Here is a 16,442-nt window from a genome sequence, read left to right as displayed (position 1 = left end):
ACCAAATAGCCCATGACATTGAGTCAATGCATGGAGATTATCAAACATGTATTGATATGGTTATGCCAATTGGTCAATACCCTGCAACTGATATGTTTTTTCAATTGAATCACAATCTTTACTCTCCGTTTAATATTGACGAAGTGATGCTTTTAGTGATGACAAAGCCTTGAATTAACTTATGTTGTATTAGGGAAGAATCAAACCCAAAAAAAACAACTAAATCGCTTTCAGACCGACATTACTCATGAACCGTAACCACACGTCAACATCAGCTTCGGACAAGAAGAAGGCTAGCACAAACATTGACCCAAACCTCCAGCAAAAATCAAAGCCTTCTTCACCTTCTTCTACTAACAACAAGAACAATGCCAAATCTGCTTCTTCTTACGGAATCATGATTCAGGAACATCTCAAGACGTATTTGGAAAAAGGTGAAAAGGGTACTTGGGAAGAACGTGGAAAATTGATTCAGTACGCCACTCAATTTTCGAAAAAGAATTATGACATGATTGTCCAATTATTTGGTCCTATCGTCTCAAGACTTCGCACTGAATGGATGATGTATTGTACATATAAGAATTTATATGAGGCTGAAGTTCCTCCTAATGGTGCCCGTCCTTCATTGCTTAGTCACAACACAGTTTACAGGAATATGTTTGACAATCTATGTCCACAACACAAGATGAGTTTGGTGTCCAATTTAATGTCTAATTTCGTTCATAGAAAAGTATTGTCAGTCCAGTACTTAGACTTTAACAAGAAGGGTGATGCAGAAAATTCATTTGAGTTCGAAGAGAGCATTAAATTGAATGAGGCAGATGACAAACTTGACACTTTTGCAACTCTTCAATTTCTTCAAGACCTCATTATCAAGTGCATCGATGTGGAAATCATTTGGTATGGCTCGTATGAAATGAGGAAAAGATTGGACCCTTCTTTTAATCCAGTAACAGTATGTAATGTTGTAAAGTATTCTTGTTTTTCCATCACAATACAATCGATGACAATAGGCTGCGTTTCCACCATTGGCGCTTAAGAATGCAGAAATGAACATGAAACACTCCATTGAGAACAAGAGGATCAAGTTCAATCGCAAGAACAGAACCGCTTTAGCATCAAAAGAACACGAAGAGATTGAAGCACAGAGTGACAACCAAACCACCCACGACAGTACACGTCAAATTCTATTTAAGGAATATCAAGACATTCCTCATGAGCATGCTGAAATGATGAAAGATACACTCCCGCATAGATATACCGTCAGAAAGATGATTGCTGATTTAGTTTTCAACAACTTTGTTGACAACGAAGACAAGCCCAAGATATCAAAGACACTACACAAGAATGAGTGTTTTTCTGATTGGATTTTGATGATTGCTGCTATATTCAACCATGTGCTTCTAGTTTATGTTCCAGATTCAATTCATGATTTAATCACTGTTGACATACCTTTAGATCCATTAGCATCTGAATTTGATTTCCAAGCCAAATGGATCAAAGACAGACAAGCAAAGTACGAGGCTACTTTTTCAATCGATCGTGTATCAAAGGATTTTAAAAGGTTGTTAACATACGGACCTAAAGAAAAGTTATGTTCTTGTTGCCAAGGTCGTAGAGAAGCACAAGACTCGATATTACCTTTGGTCCATCCAGCCAAATACAGAATGAAGTATAGAATGAACTGCGCTTACTGTCGTAGCAAGCTTGGAAAGTATTTATGTGCCTCTTGTCATGTTGAAAGATATTGCAGTGTTGAATGCCAAAAAGCTCACTGGAAGGATCACAAGCATCTTTGTCATGACATTTGCGCTATGGATAACATTAGAAAAGAAGTACTTGCTCAGTTTAACAAGGAAGAGAATCAATAATTCTTTTATTTCGTTCCACCACCATAATGTGAAGTATTCTTTGATGCGAAAAACATTAAATTTCATTAACAATAGCTTTACCCTCAACATGCTCATGTTTAAGGCTAATTCGGTGGTTATTTTAAGAAATTGCCTTTGTTGAACAACTTCAAAACTGTTCAAAAAAACCGCCTTCGTTGTTTGGTCGTGTTATTCAAAGCCTTCTCCATTCAGCAGTTGCCTTCAAGCAGATACCTCCAATTAAAAACTCATCATGCCTTCTAGTGGTGTCAAAATTGCATCATCCCTAGCGAAAGAAGCCCAAGACGACATCAACTTGCGAGCGAACACAACATGGGAACAAACAAGCAACAACAAAAAAATACATCATCAGCAACAATCATGTAGCCCTTTGAAGCCTCCACGTCCTTCATCTTCTGAATCCGTTGCTGTGATCAAGGATCCGTTCTTGTCCTTGCATCCTATAAAATTGAAAATTGAAACACAGAGTCTTTGGGAACGAGATTCTTCAACGAGTCAGTGCCGAGTCGTCATGAATTGGCTGACAACATTTGATTGTTTTTCCGTTTCAGCAACAGCAAACAATATTGTTCCCGAAAGAACAACAATTACATTGGACAAACACTCTTCACCAGTTTCTCATAAAAATCCACAACATTATCGGTTAAATGATGTCAATTTGTACAAAATTTTATGTGAGATTGATGATGATTTTTATCATGCTCTGAATGAGTTCATTGATGTTGATAGCGAAAATATGAATAGTATTTCTGTAATATTCTTGTACAAATGTATGGCATTACTGACCTGTTTCTTTCAAAGCAAGTACGATATTTGGATTGATTTGAAAGAATTTACAAGTAGTTCCTATCAATTGTTGCAAGATATTCATGGATGCAACCATGAAGACTTAGAAATCAAACTGAAGGAACAGCTATTGAAATTTCTTCAATATCTAGTATGCACTGTATTCATATCCAAAAATAATGAAAAATTAGTGAATAGAATTTTAACGTTGGATTTTTTTGCTCAAAAAGAGCTTGCTCAAATGGTCAAGGAGGTGATGGAAGGTCCAAGAAATGAGTGTCAACATTCTTTTAATGATGTTCACATTCTTTTCGAACTTGTACGTCACGCTGTCAACAACCGATATTGTACACTTCAAAAAACCATCTTTCTCAATGAACAAATTATTGAGAAACAGCATCAAGAGTCTGTGCGAATGTATTTGGAAAATGTAAATTTACAAAAAGCAAATCAATATTTGAGAAGTAATCTGGAGGAAGTTGTAATGAATTTTAGCATGGAACGAACTAACCTTTTGGAAAAGCTCGGTCATTTAGAATCACAATTCGAAGAATATCATGTTTTTAAGAAAGCATACGAAAAATATGACCTTATTTCTCAAGAAAACTTGAAACTCAAGCGACAACTCAACGACCTTACTTTGGAAATACACAAGATACGAGAAGAGAGTTCTAAACAGCCGTTCAAAACTGAAACACCTAATTCCAAAAGGCACGTCAACAGAAATAATCTCTCACCTATGAACGAAGATTCATTGTTGACAGCAACTGACAACAATCCAGTGGTCGACTATTTCGAAGAAGAAATGCGAGAACTAACAAGTGCCATACAACAAATGAACCTGGAAATGAATCAGAAAGACAGCAAAATTGATGCACTTGTAAATGAAAACAAACACTTGAAGGTATTAGCTGCAAATTATCAGAATAATAACCATGCGATACAACCAAGTCTTGGTCACGCCTCAGCATTGCCAAATGTTGAAACTCATTCCTGTATAAGCCTGTATGATGATTTGAAATGTATTATTGAGGAAAGGCAAACCCAAACACTGCAAGTACAGCAAAAACAACCTCCTCCAGAACCAATTCTAAAGATCAACATGTCCACCCAAACTCCAAGAATTCCTACAATCTACACACATTCACAATTCACATCCACCAAAGATTTAATTTCTACCAAAGACTTTAACATTCAACTCAACGACAGTGATTTGTTATCAAGACCTTCGCCCGCAGATATTTGTTTGAATTCTCCTTCTCCACCAATTCCGTCACAACTTGCCATCATTTCAAACCATTTAGCACAAGCAAATACAGCAATACTTGCTGACAGATTTAAGGACTTCTCCACTTCGGAAGCAATTCATGCAGCTAAACTTGAAAAATCTCAAAACCGTAAAATCAGAATGAACAAGAGTGCGATGACACCTGCCAAATCAAAAAAGACATTATCAGACTTGACCACAAAATCATCCTCTTCACCCATCATGGTACAATCAAATGCCTACGTTGATCCAAAGAGTTTGCCTTACTTTGACAATCAGTACCGAGTTTTTATTCAAGAGCATTCTTATGAACGTTTTCGTTGAGGGAGTGCGTCAACGTGCTGATGGCAAATTGGGTAGATTGAGAAACGGAACATGTGTATGAACTGCTTTGGTTAGAAGGTTTGTTTGAGTCCTTTTGGAGCAACTCGTGTTGATGGAAATCGAAAATTATTATTAAAAAAAAATAGAACCACCGATCTTGATCGCCATCCGTACACCAATACAAATTATCTCTTCCGAGAAAACAAACATTGCTTTCATTGTACATCAATTCTCGTTGAAACACTTTTTCATATGCCTGTACATACCATTCGGGATTTGAATAACAACAACGACACGAATAATCCTAACAGAGGACAAGCACCCGTTCCTCCAGGTTGGGGTAACTCATCAGGAGGTACTAGTGGAGGAAGGACTCTTGGTGGTAGTGGCGGTAGAACTCTTGGGGATTCATCATCCTCTTCATCGACCAGACCATCTACTGGAAGAGTGTTACAATCGGGAGAAGCTGTTTCCTATCAACCATCTTCAGCCAATTATGCAGATGGAGGTAGCGGTGGAGGCTTTTTTGCAGGATTCAGAAACATGTTTTCAGGTAAGCTTTTATACACAATAATTACTGATCATTCACATCGGAATTTCGTTTGCAATAACAAAAATCATAACTGAATGGATAATTGTAAATTGTGTTGTATTCATACATTTAATATACACTTATGATGAAATGATACAGGTTTCGGTAGAAGCAGCAATACAAATTCAAGTGGAGGAAGTTACACTGCCACAGGCCAACCTGTGGATGTTGAGACTGGCGGAGGTGCAGCCACCATTTCCAATGATCCTTATCAAAATCAATACAATATGAACGAGGACATGTTTTGGAGTTATAATTTGCACAATATTCAGCCTCAATGGTATCACGTAAGTTTGATGATTGAAATTGAACGTATTTGTGGAATAAGCCAATACAATCATATCACACCGCTTAAACACGAATACCATCATAATCAAACTCTTGCGTGGATCTGTATCCAATAGATGTGTTTAATGTGTTGTTGCCCATGTTTTGTTGGTCCACCATGCTCACCTGTCAGAAAACAAGATTACAAAAACATGTTAATGACATTCTGCTTTTGGATCTCAATCATACAATTAATTTATTTTATTGTCGAGTTATCGGTTGGTGGCTTTGATCCACAAAATCCTTCCATTGGTCCTTCAAGTGTAACTTTGTTAAAATTGGGTGCCAAGAGTTCCTACTACATCAAAGAAAAATATGAATTATGGCGTTTGGTAGTGCCACTCATTATGCATGCTGGCATTTTGCATATTTTCATGAACTTATTTATTCAAATCATGGTTTGTATGGGCTATGAAAAGAATTGGAGATGGTACAGAGTGATACCAATCTATTTCGTTTCAGGAATTGCAGGAAACTTATTGAGTTGTGTTGCCATGCCAGCCTCAATTTCTGTGGGAGCCTCTGGGGCTATCATGGGCTTAATTGGAGCCAAAGTTTCAAACATTATAGTTCGATGGACCAGAATCCCCACTCAACAGAAAGTAATGCAATGTATCAATGTTGGAATTATTATTTTCATTACTCTATTGTGGAGCTTTAGCGATTACATTGATTGGGCCGGCCATATTGGTGGATTAGTGACGGGTTTCATTTTAGGATTTGCATGCTTTGCCGTTACCGAAATTCAAGACCGCATTTACAAGTGGACCATTTTCAGCGTTTCTGTTGGATTGACTTTGGTTTCTTTGCTTACGTTGTCCCTCGTTTTTGGATTGGTCACCGATGTTTCGAAATATGCACCAATGATTTAAACTATGAAATCACGTTTTGTTGCGAATTTGTAATTACCTTGTAAATTTTTTTCAAATAAATAAATAGACTCTAAAACAAAGGCATATCAAACTGATTCATTGAATTAAAACTTAGTACAATATTAAATTAAATCTTCTTCGTTTTGATTTCATTCAAAGTATCTTGTGCTTTCAATAATGCGCTCAGTAACTTGGATGCAGCTTTTCTCTTTTGGGCGATTGCCTCGTTTTCCTTCAACAACTCGTCGAACAATTCTGGCTTGTAAAGATTACGAACAAGCTCACTTTGCAAGTTCACCTTGGATTTGTTAACCAAAAAGTGCATAACGGATTTAGGGACGGAGTCTATTGAAAATGATGATTGAAACCAATATTCAGTCACAATTAATTATTCTGCTTCAATTCACTTACCTGACACACCCTTTCTTACAATATCAAAATAATGCTGCAATAATGTCTTGATCGTTTCAGTTTCCTTCTTTTCTCTTTCCTCAAAGTTTGTCAAGAAGGCAGCTGTAGGATTTTGTTGTGGCATATTTGCATAGGGATCCTATTTGTTGAAAAAGTAATCATGTCATGTAACAATATAGTGTCAGTAAAAATTTTCAATATTATAAAATATGAAAATAAAAAAAGTGAATGCAAACCTCGAAATTTTCTTGACCATAATAATCGACATTCTCATTCTGAGGAGTTGGCTGACTGTATGCTTGATTTGGCGGACTGTATTTAGTTGGTGGAGGAGGTTGTTGGGTAGGTTGTTTTTGGGAGGTTTGGGTTCTTGACTTAGGTACGTTCTTTGGTAACGAAACGTTAACTTCCACGTCTTTGTTGGTGTTGACAGTAACGCTTCCGGTAACATTGTCGAAAAATGAACTGTCATTATCTGCGTAATATTGGTGTTGCAACATTTCATTTTTCATAGTAACGATCAGCAAATTGTTAGTAACAATATAATTAAAATACATACTTTTCTTTTCGTCTTTTGCATGTCCTGTGAAAAAACTGAAAATACTTTTGGCAACGCCTCCTCCATCTTTTGGCTCCTTGCTTGAAGAGCCTTGACCCTTTAAACTGTGTTTCACATGAACCTGGTTTGAATTCTTTGGTGGTGGATAGGTGCTGACTTGCTCCCATTCATTGTCTGCTGCTTCTTCATTTTCATCGTTATGTTGTTCATCCTACATACAAGAAATTAGTAATTGTGGTTAGTAAGAAAATTTAAAAATGGAAAACATATGTAAAGACAGAACAGTCGCCGTAAAGTTGGGTCAATGTCGATGTTGGTCAATAAATTTGAGGTTAACAAGGGTCAGTTAACATGCAAAGTGTATGTGTAAATGTGGGTGATGTGGATTGGTTTGATACTCACTTGTTGTTGTGACATTTGATGATGTTGTGGTGGTTGGTTCATTGGTGGAGGCATTCTTCTGGATCCTTGTTGCTGTGGTAGGTTTGATTGATTCATATTTGGTTGTTGCATGTTTGGTTGAGGCTGGGATTGCATTGGAGGAGATGCTACGTTGGCAGATTTAAGAAAAAATCGAAAATTGAAATAGACATGGTACGACAACTTACGCTTTTGTGCTTCACCCAATACACCTGCTACCTTGTTATTACTAAAGAAATCTGGATGATTCGTGTTGATATATGCCAACTCAATTTTGATCATGTTTCTAATAAACTCTTTCAATGGTTCTGCATATTCTTTCAATAATCCAATGACAAATTCGCGGGCCTTTTCTTTCAAATTAGGGAATCTCAAAAATATCTTTTCACAATGCTCCTCAATCGCAATCAATTCTTCTAACACTCGATCGACACATTGAATGCTAGGATCCTCCAAAAGTTTCACTTGTCTTTTCACAAGCATTTCAAAAGCAGCTTCTGGAATGAAGAGTGATGTTCTTGGGCCTTTAGCATTTCTAATGGCAGTCCTAATATCGTAATCAGATAAATTTTCACATGCATCAATTTCTGACAAGGACGGATAGTACTTGTTTGTAAATATGTGATTGATTCGTGCTCCTCCAAATAGTTCATTGGTTGAAACTTCTGCATTACGTCCATCAATAGTCTCTACGAAGTCAGTTGAGAAATCTGTGAGTAATTGCAATAATAAAGCTCCATTCGACATTGATGACTCTCCCAAAGGAACACCATACTCTTGCAGACGAGTTTGGGCTTGTTGAATCAAGTTAGCCACCTTACTCTTCACATCAGGTAGGACTTCTTTGATATGATTCAACAAAATTCGATTGAGTGTCTTGGCAAGATGTTTTGTTCCCATTCTATCGGAAATACTCTTATAAGTTGGATGTTGGGCAAAGAAACGTTCTTCATCTTTTAAAGCGTCACGAATGGATTTGTTTAAATTGATATCGTTTTGTGATCGACATACTACACCAATGTAGCCAAGTCGCAATGGCAAAATATCACCTCGTAATACATCCATACAATCTGTTCCTTGGTCCATGATATCAATTTTTGTCAAAACACCTATTGTTCTTGAACCATTCTTGTCGACTTCTTTGGCCAATTTGAGTGCATCGGAATTTGCAATATCCGTGTTTGCAGCTGTGACTGCAAGGATTAAACAGTTTGGTTTGGAGATGAATTTCATGATCATGTTTCTAATTTGAGCTTCGATATCTTTTGGTTGGTCGCCAACAGGTACTTTGGTAATACCAGGTAAGTCTACAAGTGTCAAGTTTAAAACACTGTGATATTAAGAAGAGCAATACGTAAATGATGCAGTGTATAAGAAGTGTAACAACATCATCATAACAATTATCATAATTGTTATCATAATAAAAAATCATCATGATGATGTGATTCACTCGGCCGAACAACTACGTACTTTGGACTATAAATTTTCAAATTAATTGGAAGATCCGAAATACCCTTGCTACTGCCAGTTACTCGATCCGTCTCTCTAATAATTTCATTTCTAATCTCTGTAAAATCGTAAAACTTCTTGTTAGGAACGTGTAAAAATTCTCCCCACTCATCTTCCGGTCCAGTGGAATCAACTTGTTTGGATGGAGTTTTATTGAGTTGAAGAACTAACGGTCTTCTCGTTACGATACCAGAACCTCTAGGTAAAAAGTCTCTACCAACAATTGTTTCCAACACAGATGATTTTCCCGATGATTGAGAACCAACAACAGCAATCTGCGGTAAATCAATTTGTACTAAATTGTCCATATTGATGGAAGCAAACGCATCCTGCAATCTATTTACAATTGGAATTAATTCCTCCATATTATATGATGACAAACAAGATGGTGGAAATGACTAAAAAATAGAGTATGAAAAGAGAGAATATTTTTTTTAAAATGCTCTTTAGAATCGTTTTCTATTTCCAGGTGGAGGAATTGGAACTGCAGTTGATTTCTAAATTGTTTATTGCTTTTGTGGGGGTGGTCGTTGATGCTTCGTTTCCATATATTCCAAATAATGATTCAGGGAATCCACTAATCCTCCCAAGGTTGGTCTTGCATGATTCTTCTTTGTTTCACGATCATGCAGTAGCGAGAGAAGATGTTGATGATACGTGTCACCATTGTCCTTAATGGTGTTAAAGTGATGCTCTGCATTGAGCCATCCCATTGGGTCAAAAATAACTGTATAAGTATATCGACAGGTTTGGTCTGTTAAATATTGAACCATGAAAGCAGTTTTGATTTCAGCTCGCACATACTTGGAAGATTCTGGAACCTTGGCATGATTAATAGATCTTGAGACACATAAATAGCGTTTCTCGGCTCTATCAAAACGACAACAATAAGCATGCACTATTTCTCGATCGGTTTGAGGGAATTTCATCTTGTAGACTTCATGAGCAATGCAATGAGCATACTTTCCAACTTTAACAAAGTCAATGAGTTCAAACGATTCAATATTTTCGTCTCTGCATCGGTAGTAATCTGAATCGATCCATAAATTGAAAAGACTCTCATAACTACAATTCACTTCATAGACATACTTGATCATGGTATGTCTTCGAGAGTTGGTCAAGTGATTGTGAGCAACCTCTGGCGAGAGCCATGTCTTTCCTTCAGGATATTCGTTGAGAATTCGCCATTGATTGTAGTCATTCAAGCTTTCGAGACGATAATTGAATTCCCAATCATTGAAACGATTATTTTCTGTTGAAATGCATATATACAAAATGTTTGTGACACTTTGAAATACGTACCTAAATTAATAATTTCAGTACCACACTTCTCACAGAATAGTAAAAATTCTTTTTCTTCTTCGGAATCATACTCATCATCCTCTGATGTTAGGTGTGATCCTTCCTCTCCTTTTGTACCCTTCAATAAACTCTTCAATAAAATTGGATCGGTAAGTTTCAAGTTTTCAATAAACGTGGAAAAAATTGAAGATTTAAGGAACTTGGGAAACTCAGGCTTCAAAGCTCGTATCGATAAATTGACAAAATTGTCAAATAGATCGGTAGCACAGTTATCTTCATTACAGGCATTAAACTTCAATTGAAATGGACCAAAGGCATTCTTCATAAACTTGAATTGCAACCGTTTTGACGCATTTTCTGCCAAATACTCATCCACTAAGTGCTTAGCAATGGAATACCGAACAGGAGTTGAACCATTCGATTTGAACTCTAACACATGTTGATAAAAGTTCAATATCTCTAATTTAGGTCCTGAAAGGAATTCCTTAAAGCAATTCAAGAATGAAGTATCGAGGATTATTTTACCGAAACGGTAACTATCAGCACGGTGTAGATCAATTTCAGAAAATGGATCTTCTAGTTTTTGTTCCAAAGTGTCATCCTCATATTCAAACAATTTCTTAATTGCTTCACTGTCTAATTTCGCTTGTTTGTGTAACCTTTCGTTAAGGAGGTAGGTCTGACAAATTCCTTTACCCTTAATGTCTAATAGTCTTTCCTCAAAACGATAGCCGTGGCCAGATACTCTTTCATAACTTGATTTTGATAGTTGAATTCTCCCCTCAATAGACGATGATTCCATCCTTGAGGCAACATTGATGGTATCTACATGAACAACGTTTAAAAAAAAGAAATGTTAAATTGCAATAGATGAAACGAACCTCCCCACAAATCATATGCAAATTTCTTCTTTCCAATCACTCCAGCCACTGCTGGTCCCGTGTGTATACCTACACGAATGTTGATTTGCCTGCTTTCAACACTAATCTCTTCTCCATTTTCATCGTACTTTTTGATATTCTTTTCATGCTCGTCTCTGATCATTTCTGCGTTGTAATGATGCAACACAGAGAACACGTCGATCGCGAATTTTAGAACTCTCTCAGGATGATCCTAAATGTAGGTGGTAGGTGAGACAAATTTCATGAATGAACACACTTACCTTTTGTGAATTATTATGTCTTGTACGATTGCATACTATGGTTCACATTCGACGATTACAACAATATATACTTACAATCCTTTTAGTTAAAATGAATACATGTTAATTTACCACTGTACCCAATATGAGTTCGTTTACTTACCTCCAACACAAAAATAAGCGTCTCCTCTGTTGGTAGTGTTGTTTGAATGGTAAGTGTGAGGACTTTCAACAACAACAACTTACATTGTCTTAATCTTCTCCAAGTTATATTTATCTGTCAATTCATCAAATCCATTCACAACAATGGAAAGCATTCGAATAATTTCAATGGCTTCCATTCTGCTAGACATTTTTGTAAAGCCAACCATATCTGAAAAGAAAGCGGTTGCATCATTGAACTTTTCGGCAATCAGGTTCTCACCTGTTTTTAAACGCATGGCAACCGCTTCAGGAAGAATGTTGAGTAGTAAGGATTCAGATTTCTTTTTTTCCTCAACAAGTAACATATTTTGTTTCTTCTCAGCAGTAATATCCTGTGGTAAGATCAAGTGGTGAATTTGAGTGTAAATTCATGTTGAGTGTTAAAGTTCTTCCAATCCAATTAAAATATTTCCTTACCTTTACAAAAAACATGACTACAGGTGTTCTACCAAATAGAGTACAAAAGAAGCTAATTCTTCCAGGAAATTTAGACTGATTCTTTCGGAAGCAGTCTACATCCATGGTCTCTCCTTGTAAGGGTTCCGCATTCTTATTGTTAATATTTTCAAGTAATGCATTGCTCATATTTTCCATTACTTGTTTGATCTTGCTGTTGGCTGTTGGCTCGAACAAGGTGAAAACGCTTAACCCCACAATTTCATGAGGTTTATGATAAAATATTTTCTGAGCAGCTGGATTAAATATTTCAATGTCACCCGCTTGATTACACAAGATGGCTCCATCAGGTTGTGAATGAAGCATACTTCTGACTCGATCCTCATCTCCTTTTTTCGACTTTTTTTTTGAAAACTTTTTTGCAGATAAGAATCTCGACCGTTTTGAGACACCGTTTTGCATATTGGCTGACAAATCATGATATAAAATAAAGTTCTTGAATTTGTCGTTGGAATCTAATATTTCCCATGGTACATAGTGCAGCATTAGTCGAATTTGATGAATGTTTCTCCAAGTGGATATAAAACTCTCGTAAAGCAAGTACGAAAAAACTAAACACTGAAGTACTCCTATCACTGAGAAAATTACTAACAATGTAACATTGGGTGTTGATGAAAGTGTTATAAACCGATTTTCTACTTCATCAATCTTACTAAATAGTGTGATGCTTCGAAAGAATACTGAAAGAAAACTATCAAATAGTGCTAAAGAGTTGTACTGATAGTTTTTAGATTGCAACTTTTCGCTCAATTCTTGTGCAGAAACAACAAAATCAGAAATAAGAGAGCTCAACCCCTGACATGTTGGTGATGCTGTTGAATTGTTGCAGGAAGTACTTTCACTAACCAACGCTAAAATCTCTGTATATGAATTAGCATTAATACCAAGCATGGCCAAGTTCCATTCATTCAATAGATCCTGTAAAGAGGTTTTAACATTAGTATACAGATTAGCAACAAAATTGTCATCCAAGATATCAGGATCATTCACAAAAGATGTTCCATTTGTTTTTCTGAAAATAAATAACTCTCCTATTGTGTACTTGGCTCTTTCTATTAAGGAATGAATATTGGTTACTCTTTGTAAATTCTCAATTGTCGAAACTGATAAATTATTGTTGGTAATGGCATACACAAATATTAAGGAAAGGCAAATGGATGTCATCACAAGAAACAATACTCCAATAATTAGAACAACTCTCTTTGGTTGGAAGAGAGAGCCAGAATTTTTCATGGAAATTTCTTCCTCGTTCTTTTTACATATTTGAGAATAAATTTTTGAAACTGTCTGGTCTGGAATGTCATGTTCCATCATGTTGAGCAATTTCTTTCCCTTTTGAAGCTCCAAAAACGTGTAAATAAAGAATGCTCCTCCAAGAGAAAAGTACAATGTCACTGACGAGATAAAGAGTCCTAAAAATCCATCAATGTAGCTTTTGGCATCTTGTATAGCTTTAACTGCAACCTGTTGACAAAAGTTTGAAAACATATCTTCTGCACTATCTCTATTCTTAAGCAAATACATAATACTAAAATTTTCAAGGGTTTTTTCTAAATCTGATTTCGAAAAGCTTGTTAATACTTGTTTGTTCTTGAGTAGTTGGTGAGTCAGGTCGAAAACAGAGCTAGTACGAGAAATTGTGTTGGTATATCTTGGCAGGGAGGACTTGACAGAAATGCCTTTGCTTTGGTTGAGAGAAGGAACATGCAACAAGTAATTAGAGTCTACATATGCATTTGAGGTTGCTTTGCTTTCACTGGAGTCCCGTAAACGTTCTAAATGCTCGAATCTTGAGTTAATACGTGTCTTGAATGATTGCAAATATGAATCTATGTTGAAAATTCCAACACTGGTTAACAATGGAGAAGAAACGTTCCCACCGGTTTGTCCAAAAAAATTCAAAAACACTTGAGCTGTTCGCACCTCACTAATAATGCTCGAAGTGGTTCCCTTTGGCTGACAACTATCTCGTACTGCAAAAATCTCACTGGATGGCAATACCGAAAGAACAGCGCTTACAACTATGAAAGACACTAGTAATAAGAAAGAATATACGACGAATGCAACCACACCAAATTTTTGTACCTTATGCTGTTCTTGGATGTTGATAGCAGACTTGAACAAGTTCTCTTTCTTTTGATCTGTATCCATTGTGTCTGTAGGTGTGTCTGATAAAGTGTCTCTCGCATGGTTCTCCTTTCCCAATTGAGTATACTCGATCGAATTAGTAGATAGAGAATGAGGCATTTTGTTCTTTTCTATTTTTCTTGTCCTTGATTCTTCTTCTTCTATCGTTGCAGCTTCCACGTACAGCTGCTGGGCGAGTTCAGAATCAAATTTAAAATTCTCTACAAAGCTGGCAAATTTTCTGAGAAGAGTCTTTTCATTACCATATGAAGACATCAAATTTTCAAACGTCCTATGACATTCAAAGGTAACAGAGGCAATCCTAGTAGATATCTGTTCTAATTTTTCAAGATCTACAATGTCAGCCATAAGTTCCTTCCAAAATCCTTTGTGATGACCCCATAGCTCACTTTGATACTTGTCCAACTTTAGCAAAATAGCCTTCAATTCAGAGATGTTCTTACGAAGACTATGAGAACTTTCACGTTCTGTAAACTCTTCAATTTGTTTGATACGTTCAAGAACACTCACTCTGTCTAGAAGAGAAAGATTTTGTTTCAGTGCACTTTTCAATATTCTCAAAGCTAATGTTGAACTATTTGCCTCTCTTTCCCAGCAATAAGCCACGATAATTGAAGAAACGATCAAAATTCTCGCACTTGAAAACGACTTGTTGTTAATGAGCGATTTGATGAACATTAAGGCAAAGTCAACATCTGACCAATGTTCTTCTCCTGCCTGCAAGAAGATACTAAACCTCAAAAACATTTCCAACTGTTTCAACTTTTTTGTATCTTCAAAGTATTGATACTGCATGAGAGCTTCTTTTTCTGCATCTTTCTGATCAGACAGATCCAATTCTGCAATAATTTCTTTGGTATTCTTGTAAACAATACGGGTATAAGCTTCCATGGCCATAAATCCCAAACAACCGAATACAATGGATATTCCAAATGTGAGACCCATCATACCCAATCCAACATCCCAATAATTTTGAACATTCACCAATGATGAAATAAGAGAGCCTACCGCCATTCCAAACTTGCCACACAAGAAGGCAAAGTAACAAGAGTTTTCCGCTCTCCTAAAGAAAGGAATACAAATAAAGAATATTGGTAAATGAATAAGAGCAATCACAAGATGTACAATGGCCCTTGCAAAGGGTACAGTCACAGGAATGATAAATATGGTCACCATTTCAAAGCTCACACTCAACCAAAAGTAAGAAGTGAAATATGAATTCTGTGCAATAAAGAACGTTCTCGATTTAGGATGATTATTAGGGAGCACAAGCTGTGAGAATAGCAGACAAATCCACAATGCCACAATCGCAATAAAGCACACCACAATGTAGGCAATATTTTCTCCAGAGAAACATGAAATATCACCAGGAAATCTCGTTAATGTTCCCTTATTATAATTGCAGTCAATGAAACTGGTCATGATAAATGTCATCACTGCACTCAATACAATCAACACTGCACTCAAGTAATGAACCATGCTCTTAATTTTCTGTAAATATCGAGTGGAGAGAACTATGGATCGATACGCTATCAACAACCCAGTCATATGGATCATGATGAAAGCAATACATGCGAAGGAAAGGCCTACCATGCCGTAATATGAAATTCTATCCAGTGAGAGAGTGATTGGAAAGGTTAATATATTGAACAGCCATGAGCCATAATATCCGTAGCCATAGTAAATCGGAAGAGAGCTGTTGCTGTATTGAAACGTTTGGATCAAGGAGATGGCATCACCCGAGGTTGCTTGTGTGGTGCTCGTCATAAGAACGCCATCCACGGTTCGGCTCAACGTGATGGTTGGAAGCATCCATCCACATATAAAGATATATATTTGAAGAAACACTAAGAGTACGACATTCTTCCATTCTCGAATCGGTTCCTTAAACTCCAAATGAATGACTCCATTCACCACTCGTTCCATAAGGTTCGTTAAGGCTTGATAGATCGGAGATGACTGAGCTCCATGATGATGCAACATAGAACGATCATTACCTAAGGATGATTGAGCTATACCTGCTGCACCAGCAGCCATTGGTCCTCCCACGACGCTGGTCATGTTCTTTTTCTCTACTTATCTCTTTGTGAGAATGATGATATCTGTTGTTCTTGTGTTTTTTCCAAATTAACCGCTTGAGGAAGAGAAAAAGGCCGATTAGCTGCCTTATTTCAAAAGAGAGTCTTCATCACAGTTTTGTTGTGAAAAAAAACCTTACACTTTAGACAGCCA

The 16,442-nt window shown here is 36.7% G+C and overlaps 5 protein-coding genes across 5 annotated transcripts; 3 read left to right on the top strand and 2 right to left on the bottom strand.

Annotated features, from left to right (window-relative positions):
• Nucleotides 1-247: 247 nt before the first annotated feature.
• C9374_014672 (uncharacterized protein) lies at nt 248-1,871 on the top strand (the record flags this gene model as incomplete). The annotated part of the gene is made up of 2 exons (XM_044690685.1): nt 248-955; nt 1,014-1,871. The coding sequence occupies 2 exons, from the start codon at nt 248-250 to the stop codon at nt 1,869-1,871; spliced, it is 1,566 nt and encodes a 521-aa protein (XP_044553264.1).
• Nucleotides 1,872-2,124: 253 nt separating this feature from the next.
• Nucleotides 2,125-4,269, top strand: C9374_014671 (uncharacterized protein; the record flags this gene model as incomplete). The annotated part of the gene is made up of 1 exon (XM_044690684.1): nt 2,125-4,269. The coding sequence occupies one exon, from the start codon at nt 2,125-2,127 to the stop codon at nt 4,267-4,269; it is 2,145 nt and encodes a 714-aa protein (XP_044553263.1).
• A 252-nt stretch (nt 4,270-4,521) lies between these two features.
• Nucleotides 4,522-6,060, top strand: C9374_014670 (uncharacterized protein; the record flags this gene model as incomplete). Its single annotated transcript, XM_044690683.1, has 3 exons — nt 4,522-4,822; nt 4,961-5,148; nt 5,266-6,060. 3 exons carry the CDS (start codon nt 4,522-4,524, stop codon nt 6,058-6,060), a joined length of 1,284 nt encoding a protein of 427 aa, XP_044553262.1.
• A 127-nt stretch (nt 6,061-6,187) lies between these two features.
• C9374_014669 (uncharacterized protein) lies at nt 6,188-9,324 on the bottom strand (the record flags this gene model as incomplete). Its single annotated transcript, XM_044690682.1, has 7 exons — nt 6,188-6,405; nt 6,472-6,610; nt 6,708-6,946; nt 7,031-7,241; nt 7,433-7,578; nt 7,639-8,780; nt 8,921-9,324. 7 exons carry the CDS (start codon nt 9,322-9,324, stop codon nt 6,188-6,190), a joined length of 2,499 nt encoding a protein of 832 aa, XP_044553261.1.
• Nucleotides 9,325-9,465: 141 nt separating this feature from the next.
• C9374_014668 (uncharacterized protein) lies at nt 9,466-16,271 on the bottom strand (the record flags this gene model as incomplete). Its single annotated transcript, XM_044690681.1, has 8 exons — nt 9,466-10,211; nt 10,262-11,086; nt 11,143-11,374; nt 11,424-11,442; nt 11,499-11,502; nt 11,566-11,591; nt 11,649-11,938; nt 12,024-16,271. 8 exons carry the CDS (start codon nt 16,269-16,271, stop codon nt 9,466-9,468), a joined length of 6,390 nt encoding a protein of 2,129 aa, XP_044553260.1.
• Between the last annotated feature and the right edge of the window lie 171 nt (nt 16,272-16,442).

Source organism: Naegleria lovaniensis, assembly GCF_003324165.1.
Source record: "Naegleria lovaniensis strain ATCC 30569 chromosome Unknown tig008, whole genome shotgun sequence".
Classification (NCBI taxonomy): Eukaryota; Heterolobosea; class Eutetramitea; order Acrasida; family Naegleriidae; genus Naegleria; species Naegleria lovaniensis.
The sequence above is the reverse complement of the archived record's forward strand: the minus strand, read 5'-3'. Positions and strand labels throughout refer to the sequence as shown.